Genomic DNA, 13,285 nt, shown 5'->3' with positions numbered 1-13,285 from the left:
ACACCTTTGTCCAAAAGCTTATTTCCCCCTATCTCTAAGCACTAAGGGAACTCTCTAGGAAATAGCTTTGGGAATTATCAAGCCTTTTAGGGTTTTCTAGCAAAGTGCTTTCTTGATAGAAAACTTGACATCTCTTACAAATGAGCACCAAAGACCTCCTTTTATAATGTATAGGTGATCACTTAGAATTCAAAATACACAACACTCATTTCTCTCATATAAATGAGTATTAATATAGTTTGTAACAACTATATTTCATACCATTTGAATCCTATCATCAAATTGTGTAACAACCCTTTTATTACACTAATAATGTGTGATCAACACATGAGTTACAAGTGACAACAAATTGTAACTCCTCTCCAAGTTACAACATGTAGGTTACAAAAGTGTAGGTTATAAAATCATAGGTTACACATTTATTTACCATACACTTAATATATTATTCACATATATTTATCACATTTTAATCTACTTTATTATTATATTATAAAATAATATAACATTATATATATATTGTTTTATAGCACAAATCAATTAACAAATTTCCAAAAAAAAAAAAAAATGATTGTGGCATTATTGCAGAAATTTATTCTTTCCCACCAGAAGACGATTTGGATGAATATTTACATACATAATAAAGAAAAACGACACTTTTCTTAATAAAGAAGCAAAACGACATCTTTCCTTGAAACGACACTATTCTTTATAACGACAAGATTGTTGCATGAAGTTAAATTTTTCTTCTGAACTCGTAGGAGTAGTTTTTTTCCTTTCTTTCTCTATTTTCTCTTCATTCAAGCAAAAGATTCTATGCAGTTTTTATAGTTTCAATTCTTCATATCATATAAACAACGCCATGGAATACGATTCATGGGTTTGATTCCCAAATGGGGCTCTAAAAAATCATGAAAAAACCATACTTTTTGTCGTCAAACTTCTCCCCAGACCAGTTGGCTTTGTGTTTGAATAAATGCCTCAAAGGAAAAGCTTTGAGACAAGGCAAGCAGATTCATGGGGTGTTGTTAGGAAGTGGAATGAACATGAATTTGTTGTCTTTGAATTCAAAGCTTGTGGGTATGTATGCAAGTTGCGGAGAAATGAGGTATGCAAAGAATGTGTTTGACAAAATTCCTAAGCCAAATGTTTTTGCTTTGAATTGGTTGGTTTTTGCTTCTGCTTTTAATGGCAGCTATAAAGAAGCAATTGATTATTTTTCTTTGATGCAAGAATTGGGAATTACTGGTAATAAGTTCTCTTTTTCAATTGTGCTTAAAGCTTGTGTTGGTTTGATGGAGTTGAATAAGGGAAGAGAAGTTCATTCTATGGTTTACAAAATGGGTTTTGAAAATGATTGATATGTGTATTGTAAATGTGGGAAAAATATTAAAACACAACCCAAATATAGTAAAAAAATACACTTTGTAATTGTGTATTGTATATTAAAAAATAAAAATCGTCAAAAAAAATAGTATATAATTTTTGTGATATGCAAGAAAAAGATTCTGCATTAATTTTAATTTTAACTATAAAGTTTTTTTGAAAGAAATTTTAATTATGAAATTAATAAAATGTTTCTCAAACATTTGTCACTTAAATTTATAAAATTGCCCCCTCTAATTTCTCATTCGGGCTCCGCCACTGAATGTGTAGAAATTTCCATCCACACAAATTGTTAATTTCATGAGACTCTCCAACTGTAAAAGATCACTTTTTAGAAGATTTTTAAGATTATTACTCTGATGTTGCCTCACTTTTCCTTGCTTTATTGAAAAGTAGTTTTGTTTTATTGTAGTAATTATTCAAGACACTTTTTTTTTCTTCACTTTTTCTTTGTTTAAAGTGATTGAGAAATGACACAACTTCCTAAAAATCATTCAACATTATTTGTGGGCCACCATAATAAGCAACTTCCAAGAAGGCACCTACTTCTTTTCTTTTAATATTTTTTTATTTATTTTATTTAAGTATTTATATATTATAATGCATAATAATTTAGAACCTTAAACACACACGTACCTTTTTTATTTTGGTTTACTCTCCCTATTACTCTTATGTCAATTTTCTTTCTAAACCGCATTATTATTACTCTGCCTCTAATACTACCATAGTTATACAATCACATAATAATTATTAGAAATAGTTGTGGCATAATTATTAAAATTTTAAATTTTTAAGCGACATAAATTTAATTATATTTTTAATATTATAAGTATTTAACATTAGTAAAATTATAATTTTATCCAATTTCGTCCGTACAACTCTATTAAATTTATTTAAAAAATATTTAGAAATAATTGATAACATATGTTTTTATCAAGACTCAATAATTTAAAATTGGATCCTATTTAAGACGTTAAGTCAAAACTAGACCAAATATAGATAAGACACACATCGACAAACTCAGTTGACCTTGACCCAGGGCCGGCCCTAAGCATAGGCGGGCTAGGCCCATGCCTAGGGCCCACTCTTTCCGGGGGCCCAAAATAAAAAAAAAAAAAATTAGTAGGCTTTTATTTAAATAAAATTTAAGTATATTATAAGCAACAAATATTCATAGCTTAGTTGGTTGAGGTGAATAGTATAATACCCAAGGTCATGGGTTTAAGTCTCATAACACTCTTCTTTTAGATATTTTTTTTATATATTTTTTAGGGCCTCAAAATTTAATTCGTCTTGGGCCCATATATTTTCAGGGCCGGCCCTGCCTTGACCCCAATGTCTTTCCAAGAGAAAAAAAACTCATTTATGAATTGTGTAATGGTACATCTGTATTTCCCAGTAAACAAAAAATCTCATGGCTCTCTTTTTCTGAGTTCATGTCTCTGCTCTTGTTATAATTAATGTACAAGAAATAGAACAAAGAGATAGAGATGGAGTGAAAAATAGAGAGATTAGACAATTTTTAATGGTTGCACTATTATATGGCATGTTTATTTTGTTGAAAAAGAAATAAAGTGTAAGAGAGTGTTTCTCCTCAAATTGTTTACTTATATTTAATAATGGAAAAACTTGATGAGCTCTACCTAAATTAAGGAGAAAAGTAATAGAGAACTTCTCCTCTAATTTGTCTAAGTAATAGATTTACCTGTAAAAAATATTTTTTTTAATTTTTTATATTAAAAAATTAAAAGGCCAGGCCTACATACAGCTTCTAATTATTTATGAATTTAGTTTTATATTTTTATGATTTAATTTTAAAATAAAAAAAATAAAAAAAATATTTTCTATGAAATGTAATTTAGTCCATTTAAGTTATTTCCATTACTTTTTCTATTTATATACACAAAATAAAATAATTTTGATTATCTTTCTAGTCAATTTAATAAATGACATAATAAAATATTGATCCCGTTTATTTAATATTTTATTCCTTTTCATTCCACTGATTTTGTTTTTAAAATTTCGACTACAATTTAGTAAATATGTCTTAGTAATTTAACCATAGTTAATTGTATTAAGATTAATCATGCTGTTAAGGAATATGAAATTAACCACGTGATTAAGATTTTCACTTAATCGCACTTTGGGGGTTGGTTAAATTTTCATCAATTCACCGCCTAATCCATACCACGCTCACCCCTAATTACATCCCATAATAAAGTTTTAATTATTAGGTAAATATAGTTATTCCTTTTCAATGTAATCAAGTAAAACAATTTGTCCATTAAAAAAAAAAAGTAAAACAATTTGTACCTTCTTAAAAAAATTTATATAGTTTAGGATGTCAAAATAAGTTTCCTAACTCTTCTAATCTAATCCTAAAAAGGTTTAGGATATACCAAAATTAAGTGTAGGATAAAATACAAGTTTTTGCACAACAGAAAGATACACAATAAGCAACTTCCAAGATTACAAAAAAAAAATAATAATAACTTCCAAGAAGGGACTTAGGACGCGTTTAGAAAGTTAAGATAGAATTGAAATTGAGTGTAAATGAAAGTAATTATACAGTATTGTGTTTGTCTCATCATATAAGTATTATGTAATTGTGTAATTAGAAGTAATTGAGAGACTTTAGTTATACTCTCCAAATTTTATAACACACTGATAAGAATTTAGTGTAATTACTAAAAAAAATTTGTATCATAAATATTATGGACTAAAAATTAATTATTAAATATTTTATCAATCAAGAATAAGCGTTCCTCAACTATTTTTGCTTCTGGACATAGCTTGAAGAAGCTTCATCTGCTTTGTCTATTGATTTCTGTACTCCATATTCTTTCTATTTCTGAAGTACAAGTATCAATGTTGGATGAGATAGGAAAAAGAGTCACTAATGTAATTAAGAAAAATGTATTTCTTCTGAACTCGTAGGAGTCTGAGTTTTTTCCTTTTTTTCGTTTCTTCTTCATTCAAACAAAAGATTTTATGCAGTTTTTATAGTTTCATTTCTTCATATCATATAAACAACGTCATGGAAGATGATTCATGGGTTTGATTTGCAAATGGGGTTCTAAAAAATCATGAAAAAACCATACATTTTGTCGTCAAACTTCTTACCAGACCAGACGGCTTTGTGTTTAAATAAATGCCTCAAAGGAAAGACAAGCAGATTCATGACAAGACGGCTTTGTTGTCTTTGAATTCAAAGCTTGTGGGTATGTATGCAAGTTGTGGAGATATGCAAAGTATGTGTTTGATCAAATTCCTAAGCCAAATGTTTTTGCTTTGAATTGGATGGAATTTGCTTTTAATGGAAGATATAAAGAAATGTTAAGAAAACGGTTTTTTGGACGCACTTTGGGTTCAGAACGGATCACAAGTGGCTTTGATATCATGTTAAGAATCATGGATTCCATCTCAAAATCAATTGACTCTGGAAAGAGTAATTCATTCATCTTATATATCACAATTTATTTACACATATGAGCAGTGTGGGACTAACTCTTCTAATAAGAAACAATTAGGTATTTCTCTTTGATGCAAGAATTGCAAATTACTGATAATAAATTCTCTTTTTCGATGGTGCTTAAAGCTTGTGTTGGTTTGATGGAATTGAATAATGGAAGAGAAGTTCATTCTATGGTTTACAAAATGGGTTTTGAAAATGATTGATATGTATTGTAAATGTGGGAAAAATATTGAAACACATCCCAAATATTACACATTTTTATTCCAAATGAACAAACAGATAGTGGTGATTGGCAGTGGCAATTGGCAAACACATCCTCCAAATGTTGATATCAGATTCTCCCACTTAGATTCATATATAGCCAACCTCAAAATCTGCATTCATTGATAGTAAATAAGTAAATAAATATTTAATCATAGACAAAAATGGAATGGAACTTAAGAAAAGAAGATAGATGGTTGATTAGATATGTACCTTCATCACAGTTGGTAAATACACGTGATGGCACGTGGTTGATTTTGTAGAAATCGCTCCTCCTTGCTCCATCCTTTCTTTGAATTTCTTAGGCATATTCTCTATGACCATCTCATTGAGTGTACTAATGTTTCTTAGTCCATTTGGAATACTTGTCAATCTACAACAACAACCAATTCGCAAATAGCCAAGTCTACACAATGCATTCTCTTCCACTTTCCACTCTTTTAAGTTTTTCAAAATAGTAAGCTGAAGAGATTCAAGTCGAGGGAAACCTCCTCTTGAGCACACCATCTCTTCTCCCATAAAGCTATCATAGTCAATTCTAAGGACTCTTAATTTTGGTAGCTTTTCTAATGTTGGCATTGGATCATCCTTAAGTTGGCGATTACTCAACTGTAACTTGATGAGATTTGGGGAGAATTGGTTGTCTTGTGGTAATCTTACTATAGGTGACTGCACTCTAAGCTTATAAATACAAGGACAGCTTAGTAAGAAAGGAACAATATCTATTATGTTGATGTAAGATGGATTATATACTTGTAAAGAGAAAAGACGAGTGAATGTGAGAGTTTGGGGATTGTGTAAGAATGTCTCAAAATTTCTATCCACACAAATTCGTAATTTTTTGAGACTCTCCTGTTGTAGAATATCACTCAAAAAAAGATCCTTGGTACGAACACCTACCAATGTCTGAAAATTTCTAGACTTAATTGATCTCAAGAATTTACCAAATTCTATGCCACCAACTAGATTTGAGAAATATAGATGCCTCAACTTTTCCAACTTCCACAATGAATTTGGTATTATTATATCAATCTGAGGCGATACTCTCAAAGTAAAGCTTCCACAGAACCTTTTCTTAACGATACAAAACCTTCTGCTATGAGTATATGGCACAACTCTTTTAGTCTTATCGTGACATCTTCAACATAACGAGCCAAATACAAAAAACAAGGCTTCAACTGACGTGGTAACTCGCTATAACTTAATCCTAAGACCGAAGAAACACTACAATATTTTGAGTCATCATCATGTTGTGGATTACCTTGACCTATGCAGCGAATTACATTTTCTTTCATCAGCTCCCACTGATATAAGGTGTGTTTCTTAGAAAGAAGCCCAGCAAGCACAATGATAGCTAATGGCAAACCAGAGCACTTTTTAAGCATCTCCACCGCTAGTTCTTTCTTCCTTTCTTCATCATCATCCTCATTTGAGTCTGAATTTATCCATTGAAAATGCACAAAATGAGTTATGATTTAAGTAATGGAACATTATTTATACTCTTACATACTATTGAATTGTCACTAATGCTACATGTGTTTTTTCTATGGATGAAAGGAGTAAATTAATATGAAGGAAATAAAATATTAGAATATTTTATATGGACTGACATAATTAAGCGTTATTTACACAACATCGATATCAACAAAGGTAAAAATTAATATTATGATGATTAAGTTAATAAGAGTGAAGTATAGTATATTACTTGATGGATGCATTCCAATGTGGGAGTACTTGTTCTGAAACAGCTCCCAACTCTCCTCTTCATTGAGGAAATGAGGTTCATGGATGAAACCGTGTTGATCCACATGCAAAGCCACAACCTTATTCCGAGTAGTGAGTAAGATCCCATGTTGTTGTGGTCCACCAAACATTTGTTCTGTTTCTGAAAGTTGTGAACCTTCCTTGCTAATTCATCATCACTTAAGTTTTTGATGCGATTTCTTTCTGCATCTATTTGAGAAGTGAAACCAGATAAAATTGTTTCCAAGACATCGCGTCTATTACATTGCTGAGATATTGAGGCCCAAGCATAACAATCAAAGTGAGTCCTGACTCGAGGATGCTGATAGACCTTTCTTGCAAGAGTAGTCTTCCCCAAACCACCCATCCCATAGACAGAAATCACCTTATGCTTAAGAGTGTCCTCTTTTTCAGTCAAAAGGGCAACCAAATCTTGGATATCTTTATCGAATCCAACAATAACATTGTCTTCAACATACGAATAAGCTTTCCTCAACTCTTTTTGCTTCTGTACATAGCTTGATGAAGCTTCAATTGCATTGCCTAATGATCTGTGTACGCCAAGTGTTTCTAATTCCGATGTCCAAGTATCAATACTGGATGAGATCTTCTTTATCTTTGATCCAACTTTATACACATCAATAATGCCAACACACCATTTCAATGCACGTCTCATAGTTCCATGATTAGAAGAAGAAGCCAGTTTGAAGACATAAGTCTCAATAACATCCTCCAAGGCATAAGCATTTTCTCTGACTTGGACAACCAAAAGGCGAACTCTCTCATCAGCACCATTTCTAACCCAAGCATCTGTATCTTTCAAGAAAGCACTCATACATTGAAGCTTGATTTTTGCTTTCCCCACTTGGCCTTTGATTCCATGCAAGAATTCAGCTTCGGAAATCACCAAGTCTCCAAGCCTTTCAATCACAAATGAAACAACAGCATCTGCCATATGATGATCTTGCTCTGTAAACAACAGAATTGAATTAAATTGTATGATATGATATGAACTAACAACAAAAGAGATCACTCATTTAAGCATTTCTATCCCAAGTGGTGTTGTTGGTATTCAATCATGGCTGCTGTTTTTGCCTCAAATATCTTGGCTTTTTGATAATAGTAATTAATTAATGAAAGGGAATTCTTTCTTTCGCAATTCATTTTCCATATACAGGTAGCACTTTTTCTACATATTAATAAATATTACTAACTGTACCAAGAAAAATGCAACCACCACAATTGACTGCACATATGGATAAGATTAAGCTTCAAACCTCATTAAAATATGAATAAGACACGCATGGACAAACTCATTTGAGCTTGACCCCAAAGTCTTTCCAAGAAAATAAAAAACAAAAACTCATATATGACTTGTGCAATGGTACACCTGTGTTTCCCAGTAAACAAAAATCTCATAAAAAATTATTACAGCAAAAATGAGTTCATGTCTCAGCTCTGTTATAATGTGAGATTCAATTGCTAGAAATAAATCATCCACTAAAGCCTCATAATGTTCTTCTTGATGAGTACTACAATGCTCGGATTTCTGATTTCAACATAATGTTTCAAGATATTGATGAAAAATTCCAAGTTGAAGTGAATATTATAGGCCAACTTATAGAATTATATCAAAACCAGCTTGCAAATATTACAACTTTTCAAACCAATCAACATCTATGTTAGAGTTAGAGACTTTTCTATGCTTTACATCATATTCTATTTTCTTTACAATTGCTCCTATTGTGTATACATTTAAATTCCAAATAGCCTCATTTCCATACAGTTGCCATAGCAGCTGCAAAAACTTGCCTTTTATATTTACTTTCCTTCAATTTTTCAAGGAATAATTTCCTAAACACACAAAAATAATAAAATAATTACAGAAAATACGGTTTTTGATGTATTTTTATCTTCTACTCTTTATTTTGCGGTTAATTTTAAATCATCATTTGTTGTGTTGTTTTCTGTTAATTTCATGTGGTTTTTTTGTGATTTTATAAAATACCGTAAAAATGTAAAAAAAAAATTCTTTAAACGTAAAAATGTAAAAAATCTATAAAAAATTAGCCGTTTTTGTAATTTTTCCATTTTTCAATCCCTTTCAACATCCCAGGAATTGTTCCTGCCAAAGTCCTCCATCCCAGCCAGAACTTAATTAATACCACACAAAGGACACATCTCATCAGCAATAATATGTTACATCTAAATAATCTCTCTTTCCTTTTCAACCTATCCAACACTGCAAGCTAGAGAATGAATCTGTGTTTCGAAATTGAGGAGGACACAATGCTCATTGATCCGATAAGGACTTGTTAAAACGATACCAGAGCGAAGATTGTTGAATTTATCTTTAATCATGTCTACTTGTAGTCCCTCCAATTGACCCACAATGTATCTTGTTTAGTTTCAACTGTCCATACATATTTCTCTATTGCTGCTTCTTTCTTTGTTTTACACATTTCATCTCACAACAAATTCCTACAAACCGAGTTAACTCTTTGTAGAAATTTCTTTGGAAGAATATAATTTGAGCCCAACAAATCAATATATGGAAGACTTAGTTTCACTTGGTTGTTGGGTTGATTGGACTATTTTACTTGCATTGCATATATGGATTGCATTGCATACAACACTCTGATCAAATCCAATTTAATACTAAGACTATGATTAGAGGAAGAAAACAATTACAAAACATCAACAGAAGAACACAAAAACAAAAGATAACACTCTGCACATGAACTCTTGTCAATTACAGAAAGAGACAGTAATTTAAGAATTAAAACACAACAGCACAATTCGAATATTACACATTACATTCCAATTATTAATAATTGAACTAACAGACACTAGACACTGGTGAATGGTGATTGGCAATGGCAAACACATCCTCCAAAGGTTGATATGAGATTCTATCAATCTGCATTCATAGTAATGCCAATACAGAAAATGCATAAGCAAATAAGTACATATATACTTACTAGTTTGTGAGTAAGTGTCTTTATTACTTTCACCCATTTTTAAGGGATGTAATTTTATTTCATAATTGAAAATTTTAATTACACAATAATAAATAAGAGAAAAATAAATAAATAAAATTAATAGTGTGAAAATAGAATCAAATATTTAATATAAACTATAAACTTGATAGCTAAAAAAGTAACAACAGAATTAGACATTACACATGTCAAATTATGGTTACTTTGACACCATTTAAGATATATAATCTAATTAGTCTTAAAAATATAGATATATTTGACATACTGTATAAATACTTTTTTTTTCTTACAAAATATATTCAAAGTAATCATAAACTAATGGATAAAACAAATAATATTTATAGGGAGTGTGGACTAATAATATAATTAAAAATTACTCCTCAAATTTTGATTGCTTAACTATTTAAAGGGTACACAATTTAATTAGTCCTATTATATATATTTTCTTAAAAAAAAAGTAATTTGTTTTTCAATTCACTACAAAAACATAAAAGAAAATAATAAAATTATGTATATATAAAAACAAAATGATAAAAGAGCAAAATAACCATATTAACTTGGGGAATTTTAGTGTAGATAAATAATGACAGAAAAATAAAAAGAATGGAATGAATAACATAAGATAGATAAGATAGATATGATTAGATTTGTACCTTCATCACAATTGATGAATACACGTGATGGCACGTGGTTGAGTTTGTGGAAATCGTCTCCTCCTTCCTCCATTCTTTCTTTGAATTTCTTAGGCATACCATTTATCTTTATCTCATTGAGTGTAACAATGTTTCTTACTCCATTTGGAACTCTCCTCAATCTCTTGCAATAACGAATATTCAAATAGGCAAGTGTAGGCAATGCACTCTCCTCCACTTTCCACTCTTTCAAGTAATGTAGAGCACAAAGCTCAAGAGATTCAAGTCGAGGGAAACCTCCTCTTGAGCACACCATCTCATCCCCTGTAAAACTACCATAGGCAATCACAAGGACTCTTAATTTTGGTAGCTTTTCTAATGTTGGCATTGGATCATCCTTAAGTCTGAGTTTGAACAATCTTAACTTGATGAGGTTTGGGGAGAATTGGTTGACTTCTGGTAATCTTACAATAGACGAGACCACACTAAGCTTATAAATGTGAGGACAGCTTAATATCAAAGGAACAATATCTATCTTGGTGCCAAAGCCAAAACGATTATTCACTTGTAAAGACTGAAGACGAGTGAATGTGAGAGTTTGGGGATTGTGTAAGAATCTGTCAAAATTTCCATCCACATAAATTCCTAATTTCTTCAGACTCTCCAACTGTAGAAGATCACTCAGTAGAAGATCCGTGGTACAAATAGATACCAATGTTTGTAAATTTCTAGACTTAGTTGACCTCAAGAAATTACCAAAAAAATGTAGATGCCTCAGTTGCTCCAACTTGCACATTGAAATTGGTATTATGATATTATCCTCGATCCCTACTCGTTGCTCGTTACTCCTGCACAAATTACTCCCCGGGAAGATTTCAATTTACACTACAAGAAGATGGAAATCTTGTCCTTTCCACAACAAAATTCCCATTACAGACTAAAAAGTACCCTTATTGGGAGAGTCACAAAGTAGGAAATGGTGGCATTCGGTTGATATTTAACCAATCCGGGTTTATTTACTTGGAAGAAAAGAATGGTTCCATGCTTATTATCAATACTAATTCTAGTTCAAGGCAAGGTGATGATGATGATCAAGTATTGTACCAAAGGGTAGTTCTTGAATACAATGGTGTTTTGAGGCACTATGTTTACTACAACAATGAGAGTAATTCATCAGTAACTCTCCTACCTCAAAATATTTGTGTAGATATTACAGATCAAGATGGACCAGGAGCCTGCGGTTTCAACAGCTACTGCAGCCTTGGAGATGACCGCAGACCAAAGTGTGGTTGTCCAAATGGTTACACATTGATTGATTCCAACGACGAGAACAGAGGATGCAAGAGAAGCTTTGAGGCTCAAAGTTGTGGTGGTGAAGCAGGTGAATATGAAAATGAAAATGATGATAATGGTTTTGAGTTTATAAGCATGGAAAACACATTCTGGCCTAAGTCGAATTACGATCACTTTCAACAGGTGAATGAGGAGTGGTGCAAGAAGGTGGCTTGCCTTGGTGACTGTTTCTGTGCCGTTGCATATTTCAAAAATGGTGAGTGTTGGAAGCTGAAAGTTCCTCTTGTTAATGGGAGGAGAGATCCCATTGTTGGTGGCAAAGCACACATCAAAATAAGAAAGGATTCTACTAGTAATGGAAAAGGTTTGAAAAAGAATAAACATGATAATAATGATTCAAAACTCATACTCATTGGATCTGTTTTCTTAAGTGGCTCAGTGTTTATGAATGTACTTCTTTTGTTAGCAACTTGTTTTGTTATTTTTCGATTCAAACAGAAGACGAAAGCAATTGTTCCACCGAAATTCGAAGCCATCAAGGGAAAGAGCTTAAGAAGCTTCAGTTATGAGGAGCTAGAGAAAGCAACCAATAAGTTCAGTGAGCAACTAGGAAGTGGTGCTTTTGGTACTGTTTTCAAAGGAGTTATAAGCATTAATGGTTATAGTAACTGTATTGCTATTAAGAAGTTGGACAAAATAGACATGGCAAGAGAAGCATCAGGTGAGCAGGAGTTCAAGGCAGAAGTAAGTGCCATTGGTCGTACGAATCATAAGAATTTGGTTCAGCTAATTGGGCTCTGCAATGAAGGGCAACACCGATTACTCGTCTATGAATTCATGAGCAATGGTTCTGTAGCGAGCTTTGTTTTTAGACCATCTCCAAGGCCAAGCTGGCACCACAGAACACAAATTGGTTTAGACATAGCAATGGGGCTTTGTTACTTACATGAAGAGTGTAGTACACAGATCATACATTGTGATATTAAACCTCAAAACATCCTCCTAGATGACTCATTTACAGCAAGAATATCTGATTTTGGATTAGCTAAGATTTTGACAAAGAATCAGACTCAAACAAAGACTGGAATAAGAGGAAGCAGAGGGTATAGTGTTATTGGAATTGATTTGTTGTAGGAGGAACTTTGAATTTAAGGTAGAAGAAGAAAATGAAATGATACTGTGTGATTGGGTTTATGATTGCTATAAAGATGGGAAAATGGATATGGTTTTGGTGAATGATGAAGAAGCCTTGGGTGACATGAACAGAGTAGAGAGGTTTGTAATGGTTGCATTGTGGTGTATTCAAGAGAATCCATTGTTGAGACCCACCATCAAAAAAGTTATTCATATGCTTGAAGGAATCATTCAAATTTCTATTCCTCCCAACCCCTCTTCATTTACTAATGTTAATTAATTATTCAACTTTTATAGTAATGTCGTAACAAGCAACATAGTGAATAGTGATTGTTCATACTTCATTGAATTGTTCTTTATAAAGA

General features: G+C 31.9%; 4 protein-coding genes across 4 annotated transcripts; 1 reads left to right on the top strand and 3 right to left on the bottom strand.

Moving 5' to 3' along the window:
* Positions 1-4,900: 4,900 nt before the first annotated feature.
* On the bottom strand, positions 4,901-6,504 carry LOC133034587 (putative disease resistance protein At1g59780). Its single transcript, XM_061109699.1, has 3 exons — positions 6,311-6,504; positions 5,333-6,257; positions 4,901-5,232 (listed from the first exon to the last, which is right to left on the bottom strand). The coding sequence occupies exons 1-3, from the start codon at positions 6,502-6,504 to the stop codon at positions 5,107-5,109; spliced, it is 1,245 nt and encodes a 414-aa protein (XP_060965682.1). The 3' UTR covers positions 4,901-5,106.
* LOC133035185 (putative disease resistance protein At1g50180) lies at positions 6,183-8,117 on the bottom strand. Its single transcript, XM_061111035.1, has 2 exons — positions 6,825-8,117; positions 6,183-6,554 (listed from the first exon to the last, which is right to left on the bottom strand). Exons 1-2 carry the CDS (start codon positions 7,815-7,817, stop codon positions 6,513-6,515), a joined length of 1,035 nt encoding a protein of 344 aa, XP_060967018.1. The 5' UTR covers positions 7,818-8,117; the 3' UTR covers positions 6,183-6,512.
* Positions 8,118-9,503: 1,386 nt separating this feature from the next.
* LOC133034586 (probable disease resistance RPP8-like protein 2) lies at positions 9,504-11,289 on the bottom strand. Its single transcript, XM_061109698.1, has 2 exons — positions 10,515-11,289; positions 9,504-9,782 (listed from the first exon to the last, which is right to left on the bottom strand). Exons 1-2 carry the CDS (start codon positions 11,287-11,289, stop codon positions 9,778-9,780), a joined length of 780 nt encoding a protein of 259 aa, XP_060965681.1. The 3' UTR covers positions 9,504-9,777.
* A 245-nt stretch (positions 11,290-11,534) lies between these two features.
* Positions 11,535-13,231, top strand: LOC133034585 (G-type lectin S-receptor-like serine/threonine-protein kinase LECRK4). Its single transcript, XM_061109697.1, has one exon. It carries the CDS (start codon positions 11,535-11,537, stop codon positions 12,918-12,920), a length of 1,386 nt encoding a protein of 461 aa, XP_060965680.1. The 3' UTR covers positions 12,921-13,231.
* Positions 13,232-13,285: the final 54 nt, after the last annotated feature.

The sequence above is a fragment of the Cannabis sativa genome, chromosome 2 (genome assembly GCF_029168945.1).
Source record: "Cannabis sativa cultivar Pink pepper isolate KNU-18-1 chromosome 2, ASM2916894v1, whole genome shotgun sequence".
NCBI lineage: Eukaryota > Viridiplantae > Streptophyta > Magnoliopsida > Rosales > Cannabaceae > Cannabis > Cannabis sativa.
Note: the sequence above shows the minus strand (reverse complement) of the source record. Positions and strands in the feature narration are given on the sequence as shown.